Source organism: Benincasa hispida, chromosome 8 (assembly GCF_009727055.1).
Source record: "Benincasa hispida cultivar B227 chromosome 8, ASM972705v1, whole genome shotgun sequence".
NCBI lineage: Eukaryota > Viridiplantae > Streptophyta > Magnoliopsida > Cucurbitales > Cucurbitaceae > Benincasa > Benincasa hispida.
In genome coordinates, this window is record NC_052356.1 from 40931306 (window position 1) to 40949244 (window position 17939).

Below are 17939 nucleotides of genomic sequence, written 5' to 3' on the forward strand. Positions count from 1 at the left end.
TAATTAAAGAATTAGCAGTAATTCATCTTTTTAGTGGTAATTAAGAAAGTCAGATAATCCTATCCATGTCTATTAGTGTCTTTCAGTTGTAAATAGTTTGACATTTTTTCTATCTGTAAAAAATTTTCTTAAAATTATTTTAAAAATGATTAAAAACATGTTTTTTAGAGTGGTTTTCAACGTGATAAAAATGATTCCAACATTTTTAAAATCTCACGTTAAAAAAAAGTCAATAAAGTAATTGTCATATTGTGGTTGTAACAACTCTCTAAATCAATGGTAAAAATCACGAAATGCTAAAATCACTTTTTTCCTCTAAATAACTGTTTTGAAACATGTTTTAATAATTAATTTTGATGGTATGAAATCGTATTTAAAAGTATAAAGTCGAATATTAATTAATTTTAAATCATTAAAAGTACATTATGGAAATAACAGAAGCACTTTAGCAATTTCAAAACTACTTTCGAACACGTCAATAAGGGTATGTTTGAGACTGATACTTAAATAGTTAAAAACACTTGTCATTTTCAAAATACTCTAAAACATGTTTTTAATCATCAAAAACCAATTTTAATGATATAAAAATTACATTTAAAACGGTAAAATTACATATTAAATTAATTTCGAGGGATTAAATGATTGTTTCAGAGTAACTTTGAATATGACAAAAGTAATTTTAAAAATTTCAAAATCATTCCTAAGCATGCACTAAGATAGTATCATATTGTAGTAGCAACAACTCTCTAAATCATGGTTAAAAATAATAATTTTGTTTATTTTTTAATCTCATGCCTTCAATTTCATAAGATCTAAGTCATAAACAAATTATTCAATTAGATGGCTACAAATATGACTGTCTCGTAACAACAACAGTTGGATATAAAACCTATGTCAAAAACAAAAAAACAATATTTTTTTTTAATAATATCAAATGCCCACCTGGATTTTACCGCTCAATGGTGAAATTCGATGCTACAATTATGCAATTTATTATATATTTATCATTCAAATTTTGACAAAATGAGTATAATTCAATTGACATGGTATACCAACATTAAAATCAAAAGTTGGATTTTTTTTTTTTACACTTGACTCATACAACCGTGTAAAATGAAATATATTTAGATGCATCTCGAATATTACCAATCTTTGTGCATACTATCAAATTGTCTAATCATAATTTATCATAGGATAAATTTTATTTTTTAAAAATATTTTAATATATTTTTAGATGTGAGTGATAAAAAAGATGCATAAAACAGTTGATATTTAGATGCACCCAATTATTACGGTATAATTTGTAAGAGGGCAAGAGAAAATCGAAATGTGAAAGGGAGTGAGATGAGTTTGAGAGAGTCGAGCGCCATAAAAACGCTATTATTATTTAAAGCAAGCTGCCTTGTACTCGTAGTTGAACAACAACAACAACAATTGAAGGCGTAATGTTAGAATACCTCAAATTCTGCCATTAGGGACCCGAAATACAGCGGAAGAAAAAGAAGCAAAAGCAACCTCTCTTTCCTCTCTCTTTCTCTCTCTTGTCTTTGATTGCCTTTGCCAACAGTAATTGCTTGAGGTTGAAACTTTTGGAGGTGTGTTCCACTGAAAAATGGTTGCCTTCTTAGGGTTTTGCTTTCTCTGTTTTGAAGATTGGCTTCTTCTGAATTGAGAATTGCTGAAGCTTCAGTGTTTTATGGTGAGATTGTTGTCTGTTTTCATGTTTTTCATTTCCTTTCGCATGATTTTTCGTTTCTGCTGTTTTTGTAAGCTCTGAAAACTGTGTTAAACAGTGACGCAATCTTCAATTGTGAATGTTTTCTTGAGGTTCAAAACTTCATCGCTTCTCATTTTAATATATTCTGCATAGGTTTTTGTTGGCTGAGCCTTCGCTTCATTCTTCTTCTTCTTCTTCTTTTCAAATTTTGTTTGCCGTTGCATTTCCATGTTTTGGTGAATTTGTTCGTCTCTGAACCTATCAGTTCTCAATTATCGGCAATTTTCTGGTGTTTCTTCTTTCACGTTCTCTGTTTCTGTTTCCGTTTGTTCTATTTTCATCTCCTGTATTTCTGTTCCTTCTTTTCACTTTCAATTCTCACTTACGGCATGGTTCCTCATCAATCAAGAAACGTTTCAATAGCGAAAACGGATGAAGATTATACGTGTTAGCTTAACTTTGCTTTTCTTCAACTGTTGCTTGAGCTTGCCTGAATTTCCTTTACTCGCAATCTTTATTTTGAAGATTTTGCTCCTCCTCTTAGAAGCTTCTTTAATTTTGTTACTTTCTATGTAGGTTTCCGAATTTTGTGCTACTAATATTCCGTGATTTTCACATTTTCGCTTTTGAACTATGTATTTGCAGAATCGGTGCAAGGGAGGAATTCGTCCTTTTTGAGTAAATCAATGCGCCCTTGCTAGCTCGTCGTCTTCTTTATATTCTTATTGTTGTTGCAATAAAAAGAACGACAAAAAATGTAGGTATCAGAAAAAAGTTGCGAAAGGCAACTGTTGTGTCTCATTCCTTTCATGTGACTCTTGCATGTCTTTTGATCTAAGCTGTTAAATATTATCGTCTTTTTACATCTGTTGAACCGATGTTGTTTAGAATCCGCCAGAAGTTTGTCTGATCGATAAACCATCTGATTAGTGACCGATTGAGCACGGATTTTATATTTCATTAATTTCTTGCAATTAATACGTTTATTTTTAGTCAAAAAGTAATGATAAATGAGGACGAAGAACTATTTTTAGTTTATTTTGTGGACAATTTTAAGAGTGACTCGTGAATAACCTACTACTTCTGCTTTGTTGGTTGGCATTTATTTATTTATATATCTGCCTCTTTTTTGTTGCCAACTGGCAACTGCTCTTGTGAAATCTATGTTCTTTGCTTCAGCGATTTTTCATCACCAGCTCATTTGTCAGTTCTTTTGATCCATACCTGGACTAATTTGATGAATTGGTACTTATGCCATATGAATATATAAAATGCCTAAAAGTCCAGAGTAATTGAAAACCATTGATATTGTGTGGGCAGAAATTTCATATCTGGGGATATGGGATGCCTTGTTTCAAAGCCAGCAGATTCTGGTGGAAACAGGCGGAGGCCGGGAAACATTGGGGAAGTTTCTGTTTACGTTCCTGGTCTGCGCATTCCTAAACCAGTAGATTTCTCTCTAGCACTTGGCGATCATCTATCTAAGAATATAGTTGAACGCCTATCAGCTCTGAGAACTCGCATAGTTGTAATGGCTGGCCAAGAAGGTCCAACAATTACTAGAACACGGAGAAAAACTGCTACCCAACATGGTTAGTAATGAAAATTATTTACATTGTGTAATATATCTTCTTTCCTTCTGAGATACCAAATGGTACTGTTATCTTTAGGTGGTTCAACATTAGCTGATCTTCAGCAAGCTCTGGAAGATTATTTACCTGTTCTTTTGGGATTAGTTAAAGATGGTAAGCCAGATTTTAGTTGATTATGACTGATTTATATTTCTAAGATAATGCCTAAGAACATTGCTTGTGTGCTCTACCTAGGAAACCAACTTCAACACAAAGTACAGTTTGCGTGGATTAATCAGGAGGATGATTTGGAGGTTGTCATGATACCAGAATTACTTGAGAACATTTGTTGGCTTTTTGTTAAAATAATTGGATGTTTGAAATTTATGTAGTTTCCTAGTGACTTCTGAAAAGTAAGTCTAGAGGAGATTGTGTTATCCTGCTAAAACTTAATTATTTTGCAGGAAACTGCCATGTCCAACGCTTGGTATGAGGTGCTGTCAGTTTTGCACTTAATGGCAATGCTATCTTTATCACAGGCCAACTTATTACTTCTTCCTAGAACATCTCCCGATGGTTATCAACCGAAAGTATCAGAAGGTAATTTTCTGCATAATGTTGTATTGCAAGTGTTTAGGCCTATAGCTTTCTTTTTCTTTTTCTTTTTTTCTTTTCCCTTTTCTTTTAAATCTTTGTAACCTTTAATGCGTAATACATATATATCAAGTGGACTATATCCCAGTTTAATTTGTCTCTTATCAAGCCTTGGAATCATTGCATAGAATATGGAAGTATGAATTTACCAAGATCTTTGTTTTAGCTAACCTGTAACATGCTATTTTGCAAACAAGATGTACTTTTAATTGATGCATGATCATGTGGCATGTTAGTTACATTCATTTCCTTTAAATCTTTCTTACATACAAGCATTGGTTACTAGAAAGCTCATTCAGATGATCATGTAATGACAATTTTTTTTCCAAAAATGAAAGAGTGTTGTTTTCATTAAAGGATGTAATTCAAGCTAAAAAGGTGTAGAAAGGAAGCTTTTGGTTCTTTATCTCTTGTGATGCCATTGTTTGGTCCAATCTGCATTCTAGATGTGAATTTCTGTATGGTCACCATTATGGAAATATAGGATATATTTCTGTGTATTAGGACATGGAATTTCTATTCAATACAGAATGCAATTTTCAAGATGACAGGCTTTCTTCCTACTTCATTTAACCTCAATTTTATGGCCTTGTTACTAAAAGGTGGTTTCTGTTCCCCTGCAGAGAGTAGGCGAGCCTCAATTGACATTTTTGTAAAAGCTGCAGGATATTTGGATTGTGCTGTTAGACACGTTCTTCCTCAGTTCCCTGCCGAATTTAGGTATGCAGATTAGTAGTGATCTTAACATTGTTAACATCCTTATTATTTTTTATTTGATTCAAGCATATTTTGTTAAGCATACATATCAAACAAGAATTAGTCGGTTAAGGATCCTCTGAACCTAAAAAGAAATGGCAATTACATAGCTGAGATCCACCTTCAATACAAACTAGAAAAAGAACTCGATCTTCAACAACCTCTTGTTTCTTTCAAACCATATGCCCTATGGACCTCGAGTTTCTTGAATGTTTGTCCTGTTATTCTTACAATTGAGCATTTCTACTTCTGTAGGAGAAATTTGCCGGTGGACCTTGCTGAAGGAGTTCTCCGAGCACTTTGCCTGCAAGCACTTGGCCAGGTACTATGTTCAGATTGTCTTAATGATAGCCTGCTATATTTGATTAGATGCATTTTTTTCCTTTTTTTTTTTTTGGGTGTACTCTGAAATGTTGAACCTCTTATCAAAATATATCCATTGTCCACGTAGAGGACTAGCTTGACCAAGTTTCGTTTTCTATCTTTCCCAAACAATTTAGTGTACAAGGATCTAGGTGGATAGTACAAGCGCACTTCTTTCATCTATGCATTTTATTCACATATAAATTACGCATTTCCTATTACTGCAACCTTTTCATCTGTTCATTGGCTTCTATCAAATTGGACACAGGGAGTTGATATCCAGCTAGGAATGGCTATTGATAGCACCAAAGCAACTCTTGCTGTTAAGCGAAGGCTTGCATGTGAGATGGTAAAATACTGGCAGCAGGTAAGTTTGTTCTTTAATTTATCACAGTAACTATTGACCTTTGATCTATTGACTGAGTGAAGTGCCATTGATCTGTGTTACATATTTATAATTATAACGATCAAGATATGACTTCTGTAGCTGCCTATTGTACTGTCAACTCCCAGCATTGGTAATTTTTGGATTCTACAATGGCACGTTAAACATTAATGCATACATCCTATCTCTCTTCATAGAATCCATTTTAGTTTGTGCATCGCATCGTACCACATACTTGTAACAGATACATTACATTTATAAGTGCATAACATCTCTTGTCTGATATAGTATGAAGTATTTTCTATTTGCTACAGCATACAATTTTAGGGTAGTACGTTTACGTGATTTACTTAAATTTGCATGCACTGTTCTATACAAGTATCTAAAAAAGTTGTTTGTAAGGATTGAATAGATTGCTTTTACACTCTTCTTCTGTTGTAATTTTTTTTTAAAGTTTATTTATCAATAGGGACTGGAAAATTATGCCAATTTCACTGGGAGAATAAAAAAGTGCAAAAGTAGGAAGTATACGTGTTCTTTGTTTTCCGCCCATTAATACTAGTTAATGAATTTTCTCAGTGCCATATGGTTATAATTGTTTATTTTCCATAAAAAAAAAAAAAAAACTTTGTTTGTAGGGTTGTGCCTTTGTAGTTACGCTTGTGTATTAGTGCATCCTGGTGATTTGGGGAGGTGAACTAGTAATCAATAAAACTGAAACGGAGTCAGAAATTAGTCACGACTCTTAAGAAAGCACTTTTATGGGCCATTTATTTGCAGTTATTCTATCCCATGTGTGCTAATTTTTCTTTTCCATTTTTGGTTATTTTAAAAAAATCATTATTGGCATGGTGCCATGCGATATGATTGTTATATCATATAGGGAGGACACATCAAACCCATCCAAAAACATGGATTATTTATTTATATTCCTATAGGAATAACATTTTTCATTTCTTTGTTTTATCATAAAATAAAAAATTATGTATCATATACCATGATTAAAAATAATAAATAAATAATTTTGATAAATAACATCTTATCAAAGTTAATCAACATATATGCTGGTAAAATTAATAAACAAAAGTCAGATCAAAATAAATAAATAAAAGACAATTCAATCGTTAGAATTCATTTAGTTAACTAATGTTAATTGATAAGATTATAACTAAAAAATTTCAAGTTTCTCATATCCAAGTATTCAGTTCTTGGCATCTTAATACCAATAGTTGACATCTTTTATTTTCGGATATCTTATATCCAGGTATTCTTTTTCCAAGCATCTTAATTCCATGAAAACTTTGAAACAAACAACCCTTTAGGAACTTCACTTATGCCACGTCCAGGTATGTTTGGATTTTGGTCGCCTACCAAGGAAAGTTGCCTGTGACTATCATTGATAGGGACTGTTATTTTCTCCCCTATAACTAACTGAATGACTAGCCTCTTCATGCTTTTGTAACCGAACATGAACACCAAGCGCTCTATTGGTCAGAAGTGAAGAAAATGCAGAGGACCGAGCTCAATTTTTTCTCCTGCATGAAATAGAATAACGTAGATTCTGGAATGCTGAAACGTCCATTAATCGAATGCACTTATTGGACCTTTGTTGATTGTATGGACATGGATGAATATCCATTAATGTAATGGGTCTTTATATTGTTTTCGGGATTACAATATGTTGCCCGAGTTTCATGCATAATTTTACAATGTCATCATTGTCATGTAGAACTTCTCACAATTCAGGCTATTGTATTTTAATTACTTGGACGACTAGGCTGGCGTTCTTGATTAGTCTGTTAGTATATTGACCAATTTTTCTTTCCCGCAAATACTGATTCTGAATTGGTTTTGATATGTTTGAAATGATGTTCACTATCTGTTTGTTCAAATAGCAGCTCATATATTTCTCTGATTGCTTTACAGGCCCAAGATAACATCATGAACCTTCCGTTATCAAATGGTTGGGGAGAGAAGCACCGGCTCTTCGTTAAATGGAAATACATTGAAGCAAAGGTATGCTTTGATTTCCTTTATATCCTATCTAGGTTTTGATTAACTACATCAATAACATTCCTAGCCAAATAAATGACATCCCAAAAGAATACTAAGATATAAAAGTATATCCCGTAGTTAGGATGAAATGCTTAATTGAATCTTTGCCTCTCCTCTTAGTTAATTAAGGGTGTGTTTTGTTTAATTTTTCAAGTATTTAATTTTGAAAATAAGTCATTTTGAAAAAAATTAAAGTGATTGAGTCACTCAAAGTAGCTTTTGAAACACTTTCAAAGTGTATGTTAAATAGTTTTAATCAAAAGAGTTTAAAATAAAAATGATTTTTTTAAAGAACACTTTTTTTAGTAGATCCAAACAGCCCAAAGAAAACTGGTGTGTACTCAGCTTCATCCTACTTAAAGGTTTTCATCCTTGTTTCTATGAAGTATTGCATATTTGGTTCTTAATTATCTCGATTTCCAAGTCAGTAAACTTTGCTGTGCCGTCTCTAACGAGAACTGATATTCGTTTATTTAAGTCAGCATGGTCAGTAATGTCATAGTGCATAAGCTGTGGCAAACCTATGTAGAACTAACCCATGGGTTTTGTTAAATTATAAACAGGCTGCAGCATACTATTATCATGGTTTGATACTTGACGAGGGAAACACCGAGAAGTCCCACGGGATGGCTGTAGCTGCATTGCAAGCAGCCGATGAATATTTTAAAGAAAGTAAAAAGGCTTGCGAGGCTTTTAACTCCGCTCCTCCATTATCAAGGTACTTCGTTTCTCTTTTCACTGCTATGTTCTTAGTCTTTGGGTTCGCAAATTTCCAACCCGTTTCTAACTTTTCTTTCATTTTTGAAGTAGAAAGAATTTCAAACCAATGTCGTATATAAGGTTTAAGTTAACGTATTGTTTTATTTTATTTTCATACAATCTTTTGTTTAAAACTACCGTTAAAATTTTTGGTTTATCTTACAAATTCAGTCCAAACTTCGAAATTTTCAAATTTAGTTTATGAGCTTTTGAATGGCTACATAAAATTCAAATTTATATTAAATGGTTAATTAATTTTGAAAAGTTTTTTTTGTCAACCTATTAGACACAAAATTTAAAGTTCAGAAAGCTATTAGATATTTTGTTAATTTAACCTAAAATTCTATAAGTATGTTCTACTTCTCATTATTTATAGAAACTCAACTAGATTTGACATATGTTTTCCTTCAAAAAAGTTTTAAAAAATCAAATTTTCTTAAATATGTGGCGCTCGCACCTTAAATATTGACTTCTTTCAGAATTGACAGAGGTTAAAATATAACTGACAATTGTAAACACTTGCATTCTTCATGCAGAAATCCGCCGCTCTTTGGAACCATGAAGTATCTATCAGAAAAAATTCCAAAAGATGCTTCAAGCAAAGTGCGGATAAACCGTGACTTGTACTCTTTTGAAAAGTAAGTCCAATTCTTGAATTGTAGACTTCGTTTTATTTCCATAGTAAAAAGAAACCACTAATAAATGAATAAATTACAGAATCGTAGAAACTGCACCGACATTGCCCGATTTCGCTCTCGCGCTGAAGCCAGACGAATTCCAACTTCCTGCAGTGGACCCTTCATGGAACGAGGAGAATATAAACAGAGGTCAACAAGTTGCCTCTAAACAATTAAAAAGTGATCAAAGATAAGACAAATCTGCACATATTACATCAATACATAACTGAGGCGACGCTGAAAACGAATGGTGCAAATGCCAAAGGAAAGCTCGTCGTTGTTCAATCATTGTGTGTATTTCATCATAGGTCTTGGCTTTTTCCCTTTTTCTTTCTTAATAAATTAATGTTTCCTTTCTTTCTTGAGGTTTGTATTTTGCTAGAGTTCTCAAGTTCCTCAGTATATTGTTTTCTGCCTTGGAAGCAGGCGTTAACACTTTGTTTTTCTTTTCTTCATTTGCTTTCTTATCATTTTTTGTTTATGCACTAGGTTTACGCACCATGATTTAACATGTTAATTTTTTTTTTTTAAATGACATTACATCTTAGATGAAAATTAATATTATTATTTTATCAGTTTCATTAAAAATTTTAAGCTAACAATAAGCACTAAATTTAATAACATTAACTTTAGAATTTATTAAAATTCATTTACTAAATACACAGAAAATATAGACAAATGAAATATGTTCTTAGTACCAGAAACAAATTGATGTTTTAATATTTACTTCAATTTTTCTCTTTCGGAATAAAGAAAATAAAATATATTTGATAAGTGTTTTCTTTAAAGGCAAGTTTCTTTTTTAATTAAACAGAGAGAGAGAGAGAGAGAGAGAACTTGTCGAAAAACAAACCAATAGTAAACTATTATAGAGGAAGACAAATTAGGAAAGTTAGAGTTAAAGGAAAGTTGGAAAAAGTTTCAAATAGAAGGTTTGGAAAAAGAAAACCAAAATTTAGGGAGAGATATGTTAACTGTTAAGAGGAACATAAAAATATGTCCAGAAGTGTGAAAAAAAACTAATACTTTGAGTAACATAAACTTAATATTTATGCTTATCCTCCAGGAGAGAGAGAGAGAGAGAGAGAGAGAGAGAGAGAGAGAGAGACCTCGCTTTTCAAAAATGTTAAATTTAAAATTGAAAACTGAAACCTCGGTCAAACAATCGTGTTTTTCAAAATTGAAAAATCAAAGTTATGATAATCATACAATCACCTTTTATTTGCATATATTACTTGCAGCTCTGACGTCACCTGGAAATAGATAGCTGCCACGACACAAAAACAAGTGAAAGAACCGTGGAACGTTTGCAAGGGGGTCTGACTGAAACCATTTGTGAAATCAATGTCCATAGTAGATTATAAAGTAGCAGACAAAGATGGGGGGGAAAACACGGTTCACGAAGAAGATTAAGTGAAATAAAAAGTTATTCTTAGTATAGGTAAATTTCAAATCACTATCCATCATGAGATACCGTATGAGGTGTAATTAGTCAAGGAACACACCATGAGCCACGATAGATAAACTAAATCAAAAGATTTGTAGCCAAGAAGGATCAGAAAGGTCACAGAAAAACTGACCCTATAAGCCAGAAAAGCCATCGTACTTCAGTGACAAATTTCTCCAAGCATGTCGCAGTAGTCATGAATATTAACGAGACCGTAATATCGAAGCTCATAACTTGTGTGCCATACTATCCTTCTGCACCATTTTGGTCGTCGTCTCCTTCAGCTGACTGCTTTTGCTTTTCCTGTTCCTCTACACAAAATTGAATGAGCAAAAAGATCGTTAAGGTAAGTAAGCAGGGTGCTCTATAAATCTGTAACTACTCTGTAATTTCAGAGCTTCAAATAATTTTCTACCATACAATACACATAATAATCGTTGTTGTGACTTCCAATGCATACTAGCAAATGAGAGTAACCTACATCAACTTGTATTTCAACTATAGGACATACTTAATTCCTCCCAAAGATTGTAGTAGTTTCGTAGGTTCAATGATTCCTTTTAAAGATCATAGGTTTGTAGCCTCACCACATATTTATATTGCAACGTCCTTTAAAAATAAATAAATAAATAAGTAACCCGTCTAGTTTAGCATGACCTTTCTATGACATTCCATGTCTTCATGAGTTTTTAAAATGACCCTTTTCTACTCTAAGCTCCACAACTTCCCTCGATACCAAATAATCCCCCAAAGTCTTACAGCCCAAAAAGTTCAAACTTCAAGATTGAAACAGTCATAAGAAACACAACTGATGACCAAATGCTCTAAATTGTTTAATAAGAAACATGTGGAGTATTAACAATAAGTGAGGCACATACAGTTTACAGTTCGGGTAGAGAGAACCCCTCCTATAAAATCAACATCTCCTAATAATCAATAATCATAAGGAAACTATAATAATAAAAAGAAATTCAGTGGAAGGTAACTAAGGGCTGTAATCGTTCTTATTTAGCCTTGGTATGCTGAAATTGAAGTCAAAAGAACCGCAAAGAAATTTCCTCTGGTCGGAGCTTGTTAAAGTGAACATTGATAAGCTTTATTATTTTTAGATTGAATTCCAATATGGAATTAAAGGTGGCTTGATAGAGTTATATACCAGTTATACCGGTCAGAAGAGAGCCTTAGTCATGGTAATAGGAGCACTAGCATTTTGATCTTTTCTCCTCAGAGGTTGTTCTCATTGGTCTTGATGGCCATGTTGCATCCGTGTTTTCTATAAACAGTGCATTTGCAGCTGTTTTGTCTATACTTGTCTTGGTGGCCTTTTTCATAGATTATTCTACTTTGGTGGCCCTTTTTTCTCATTTGTGTATACTTTGGTGGCCTTTTTCGTTGATGAGGAGACTTGGTAGATAATTACTATATTTTAGTTAATATTTGTTTAGTTGATACTTTAGATTAATTAGTGTTTAATTATCTAATTGCCTTATTTTTTGTAAGGCTATAAATAGCTAGTTTAGGATTGTAATAGGAAGGTATTGAATATCAATTATATATTGGACTTGTGTTCTTGGAGAGTTCTCTCTCAACTTTAGGGATGAACTTCCCTTGTTCGGAAATGGACTTGGCCTAATACCTTTCTCGCTGCATCAATTTTTGTTTCCAAGCTCTCCAAGTCTTTTAGACGAAGATTTTGAAAAAGGCTCTATATTCTTTCGATGCTTATATTCATGGCTAAATTTCTTCAAGAGTATATTTGTTGTTTTGTATTTTACTTTTTTTTCTCTCTCATTTTGGGACTTTGTATCCCTAAACATTTAATTATACAAATGAGAAGTTTTTTTTCCCCCTAAAAAAATTACAAAGAGATTCTTTTGGTTCACAACCAGATCAAATACTCTAAATCATCCTTACAGGATTAAATTAACTCACCTAAAAGATATTTATTTCATGCAATGATTCTTTAATCTCTACATGTAATGACTTGGTTGAAAATTGTTAAGAGAGATATGTTGCAAGCAACATTACATCACGCATGTTTGACTTGAACACAGGTTAAAAGATGATAATCAAGATCTCTTAATTGTTCATAAATGCTGTGGTGCATGAAAATTTGTTCACAAGTTAAAGACGTGAAAGAAAACATATAGAACCCCCAAAACAGAACCAGCAGACAAAAATGATATTATGTATATGCTAATTGACTGGAGATAGATATCTTCTCAGACAAACAAAGCAAATAAAATTCAATTTGTAGTCCAGTTACAACTACCAAATGAAGCAAGTAAAAGAACGAGGATAAAATATGACTAATCAAGTTTGCATAGACCTCTAATTCAATATTTCTACTTACCCATAAGCTTATATAATGCTTTCTGTGTACGTCTTTCAAGCTTATCAAGCTTCTTCTGTACATCCCTTCTAAGGTCCCAGTTTGGTTTCTTTGGAGCGATATTTACAAATGGGTCCTATAATTTTGCCGATGGAATACAATAAATAGAAAAAGATCCAAAAAGTATGAGCATAGGTCAGTGTAACACAGAAAAGCAGAACTGATAAGAGTACCTCTTTTAATTGTGCAGGTTCAGTAGTAACAGGGTCCTCAAACTTTGGCAATACAGGTGGGGCAAGCTTGCCCTCCTGAAGCTCCTTATCATGAGGAACATAGTTCCGAAATTTCATATTAAGATTACTGCAAAAGGATAATTTATTAGTGAATAAAAAACTTAGGCAAATGACGCATAAAATAATTCGACAACAGAAAATAAGTTACATCTGTATTTTGCACTTTTGCAAGAGGGAAGAGCTTCTTAACATGTACATGCATAGTTACAGTGTATATCAATATTCAAATAAGTTGGGAATGAGAACGACATCAAACTATATATTCAATGGCAAGAGAAAGTCATTTATATTGGAACACATTTCCCCCTGCAAGAGTAATATATTGAAACAGTTAAGCTGTATGTCACATTGCCATTATTGTCACCACCTCATCATCATCCCAAACTCCTACAAGCCCAAATGTTATTAAGAACTAGAAGGGAAAAAAGAAGAAAAAGGAAAAGGAAAAGGAAAAGTAAAGAAAGAAAGAATTAAAAAAAAAAAAAAAGGATCAAAAGAAAGAAAAGAAATAAATATCTTATTAGTGGGAAGATACTTTTACGAGCATACTTCACATGCATCAACATTCAGATAAACTTTACAGCTTAGTTTCTAATACTATTTTATCATAGATTTTGGTTAGTCTTCTGCTCCATTTGGAGCTTTTGTGGCCATTTACGACTCTAGCCTGCAAACAGAAAGATGCAGATTACTAAGGAAAGGAAGACAGTTTTTGTCTGTGCTGCCCTACAATGCAAATTCTATTGCCAAGGCTTTTATTTGTAGTATGCCCCAAACCAAGTTCTAGGGAGCTCAGCACACTGGCTACAGCGGACAGTAGTCGTCTGTAACATGTCCCAAGCCAGATTCTAGAGAACTTGGCTAACTGTGCCAATTATGTAATTTTGGCATAGACTCCCACCGTAAACTAAAAGGGAGAAAAGAAAGACGACAGATAAAGATTTAAAAAGAAAAAAGGATGGCTAAAGGAAGGGGAAGAGAAAGGGAATGAGAAAGAAGTAGTTAAAATAGAAGGAAAATAGGTCAGGCAATAAACACAGAGATAAACGAGAGTGGTTTAAGGCCGAGGAAGACGGACATCACCAATCCAAAGAGAAGGAGACGGACATTCAGGACAGGAGAGTCGCATGAAATCTGTTCTTTTCCCCTCATCATCTACTCCATTGTGTTACTTTCGATAGAATATTCTTTTTTCCAGTGAAGTGTCAGTTTCTAGGAGATATGAAAAATTAAAACGTTTCTACAGAATGATGTAGCCTTAATGTACTATTGTGCGACTTCCTCAATGGTTTTTCAAATCCATTCATGTTTCTTATTTTCTAAGCTTCTAATCTATGAGTACAATCATAGTTTAGGATCGTACATTTGGAGAGGATACCATAGGATAGATCTTTAAAAACGTAATTAAATGAGAATATAGTCGAATAGAGTAAAGAGATGATATTGCAGTCAGAGCAGTCGAATGGAACATATCTGAACGTTACGAATGTGCAAAAATGATCATAATTTATAAACTTATTGAAGAAATCGAATAAAAAATAACTTCCGATACAACAGCGAAGAAGAAGATATACACTCACGTTTCTTCAGCATCTGCAGTAGCACCATTCTCTTTATCCTCTCCTCCAGAATTCTTCTCATCTGAAGCGTTTAACAATTCCTGAGCAGCTCTTAGAGCTCTCAATCTCTCTTTACGTGCTGCAGCAACTTGTTCGACGGAGTCTTCTTCAGTAGCCATTGCCTATTGTGCGAAAAATATCTAATACAAAGATAACTCAATATCACTCTCGATTGTTTTTGACAAAAGAACTATAATAATACCACAAATATATGCATTCGAAGAGATGAATAATCGAAAAATACAAATTAAAGAAAAATTAAGGTACCAATAGAAATTTTCAGAGTAAACAGTCAAGATTTCATCTAATTAACCTCTGAGATAGCCACAGATGACAAAAAAAAATAATCAAAAGGAAGTGAAAGAAGAGTAGACAGCGGCAGGAGCAACACGAAGATGATGAAGAGCAAGAGGCGCAATTGACGATTTCCACAGAAGAAATATACTTACAGAGAACTCGAGAGGGATAACACTTTTGCTCAGAGGATTGTAGTCGCGAGAGATGCTTCAGAAGCTTCGAGCAATGGCGGGAGGGAGGAAGGAGTCGGAGTGTTTCTTTCTTGCGCAAAAGCCATATGATATACATTTCTCGTGGAACGAGCCATAGATACAAGGCCCGGATCGTAAGAGGCCCATCAGGAGTTCAATCGGATCCGCTTATCAAATTTTACTGCAATGTAGATTTTAACTTTTCATTTATAAAAATAATATATCATAATTTCATTCATAAAAATAATAAAATATAAACGAATTTATACAAGTCTGAAGTACCCTCACCATACAAATGACTTATTAAAAAATTTTCGTAATTACATTGTAATTAAAAGAAACATCGGCCAAACTCTTCACCAACCTCTTTTCCAACCAAGTTGCTGCCATTTTTCTCTCCAAATTGACTCCTCCGCCAAAGCAAACTAGTTAATACCAACACCTTTCATATGCTTGACATACATTTTCACAATGGCTTGATATGAATCACTCCGGAAAGAAGAGACTTTGCGACTTGAACTCTTGGTCGATGGTCAATTAAGTGGAGCTTTTTATCTATGTACCAATGAGGTTGATTGGTTAAGTCAACCCTCCAAAGTTTTCGTCTTGAGAACAAAAAATAAAATTAGTAAGAAATAGATGAAAATTGAAAAATTAGATAAAATAAAATTTGAAATTGAAGAGATAAGATCAAACATGGTATTTGAAAAAAAAAAATTATATTCGATTTTTAAAAAAGATTACATTTGATTTTTAAAATTCGAAAGTATAGGGAGATAATTTAGAAGAAAGTTAGGATTTATGCTAAAAAAAATCTGCAAATGGCCTTATGTGACCTACAAATATAGTGTAATTGGTTTCCAAACTATGCCCAACAAATACACCGCCATTGAAAATCACTTTTTCCTGTTTTAGATCAAAATATTAGTTTAGAAAGTGAGTGTTGGATTGATAAAAACTTTATCTAAATAATTGCATTCATGAAGAAAGAAACCGATTTAGATTGGAGTATGAAAATCTCAATTAAAAATCGTCAATTGAAATTACTAACAAATCATGATGTGGTGTTTATGTCAATTGGGAGATCTCATAAATAGAAAAGAAACAAACAATGTTCGATGATGGTACAGTACATTCTTCATTGATCGAATCGGTCAAGGTGGGTATAAGACTCCCAAGGCAAATAGGTTAATACCAACACCGTCTATATTCTTGCTTACTTTTTCATAATGGCTCGATAGGAATCACTTTAGCAATAAGAGACTCTGTGACTTTAATATTAGTCATGGTCGATTAAGTCGAGTCTTTCATCCTGCAGTAGTGGATTTGATCGGTTAAGTTAAGCCTCCAAAGTAGACTTGTCATTGATTGATAACAAAAAATAAAATCAATAAGAAATAAAATAAAATTTGAAATTGAAGATAAGATCAAATATGATAGTTGAAAAAAAAATGCATTTGATTTTAAAATTAGAAAAGTATAAAGAAATAATGTAGGAGAAAATCAAGTTTTATGTTAAAAATTCACAGTGTAACTAAAACTCTAGCATTTTAGGGTTAAAGAAAAATGGGAACACATGTGAGACTGTATTTGCTATCAATTTGATGAAATTTCTGCTTTGCTATTCTTCCCAATAGAATTTTTAAAACAAAAAATAATATGATTTAAAATTTTTAAAAAAACTAATTAATAAAAATGAGTTTTTTTTTATTCCACGGTTAAAATAAATCTATAATAAAGATATTCATAAAAATAATTTAAAAAGCGTATGATTTAATTATGATTAAGAGAAAATCTACTGTAAATATAAAAAGTTTGTTACGAAAACTAATATAATATAAGATTTAAAAATCCAAAATAAGATAATCATAAAAATAATTTAAAAATAATATAATATGATATTTTAAATTTCAAGCCAATACTTGAAAGTTTGTTGTTATAGAAGATCGAAATATTCAAAATAACTATTAAATTTGATATAGAAATTCAAAACAACCGTTAAATTGTGAGATTTATGGAAAATTATCCGCTTGAAAGAATGATGTTAGTTGCCATTGAAAATATATTGGGATATAAACTTGAACAATTAATTACAATCTCATTAATATAAATGTCGAATTAATTACACTGCAATTAAGAGAGACGATAAGGTATTTTAGGATTTCAAAAAGTTGAACTCACGTGATATCCATGTGTTTTACTTCAGAAGTACTCCGCTTTTGTTATTTTTCCAAATGATAGTATAATTACTGCTATATATTTGATTATTCCAATCATTTTTAATTTATATAATGGGCTTCCTTTGCATATAACCAAATGGGATTTTTACATAAGAAGCCCATCTTTGATCATATATTTTCATAAATGTCTTTAAATTTGATTTTTTTTTCAAAAAGGTCTCTTATTATTTTTGGATAGTTTTATCCTTTTTTATATTTATTTATATTCTTTTTTTTTTTTTTTTACTATTTTCAAAGCCACTCTAATGATCGAGAGAGAAAATATATTTATTATAAAGAGAGAAAATATATTTATTATAAAGAGAGAAAATGCATCTAATATAGTTTTTCTCATTTATCAATTGGAGAGAGAAAATGCATTTATTTTATTTTTTTCTATTTTTCAATTTGGAAAAAAATGCATTTAATGAAATTTTATTTTCTATTTACGTTGGTTTTCACATATCAATTCATTGGTTTTTTTTTACGGATTAATGATTATTTTAAATATACCTTTGAACATTTTGACAGATTCATAATTATTTTAAATATATCTTAGAATATTTTCTTAGGTATTTGAAAACATTCTAACCAATATATGTAA

General features: G+C 32.2%; 2 protein-coding genes across 2 annotated transcripts; one reads left to right on the plus strand and one right to left on the minus strand.

The window, feature by feature from the left end:
* Window positions 1-1349: 1349 nt before the first annotated feature.
* LOC120082873 lies at window positions 1350-9439 on the plus strand. Its single transcript, XM_039038233.1, has 13 exons — window positions 1350-1699; window positions 2363-2474; window positions 3038-3309; window positions 3388-3462; window positions 3544-3602; window positions 3753-3888; window positions 4566-4662; window positions 4954-5020; window positions 5330-5428; window positions 7373-7462; window positions 8065-8219; window positions 8797-8898; window positions 8978-9439. The coding sequence occupies exons 3-13, from the start codon at window positions 3057-3059 to the stop codon at window positions 9129-9131; spliced, it is 1287 nt and encodes a 428-aa protein (XP_038894161.1). The 5' UTR covers window positions 1350-1699; window positions 2363-2474; window positions 3038-3056; the 3' UTR covers window positions 9132-9439.
* A 612-nt stretch (window positions 9440-10051) lies between these two features.
* LOC120082874 (coiled-coil domain-containing protein 12) lies at window positions 10052-15234 on the minus strand. The gene is made up of 5 exons (XM_039038235.1): window positions 15078-15234; window positions 14590-14768; window positions 12950-13076; window positions 12738-12852; window positions 10052-10695 (listed from the first exon to the last, which is right to left on the minus strand). The coding sequence occupies exons 2-5, from the start codon at window positions 14745-14747 to the stop codon at window positions 10631-10633; spliced, it is 465 nt and encodes a 154-aa protein (XP_038894163.1). The 5' UTR covers window positions 14748-14768; window positions 15078-15234; the 3' UTR covers window positions 10052-10630.
* Between the last annotated feature and the right edge of the window lie 2705 nt (window positions 15235-17939).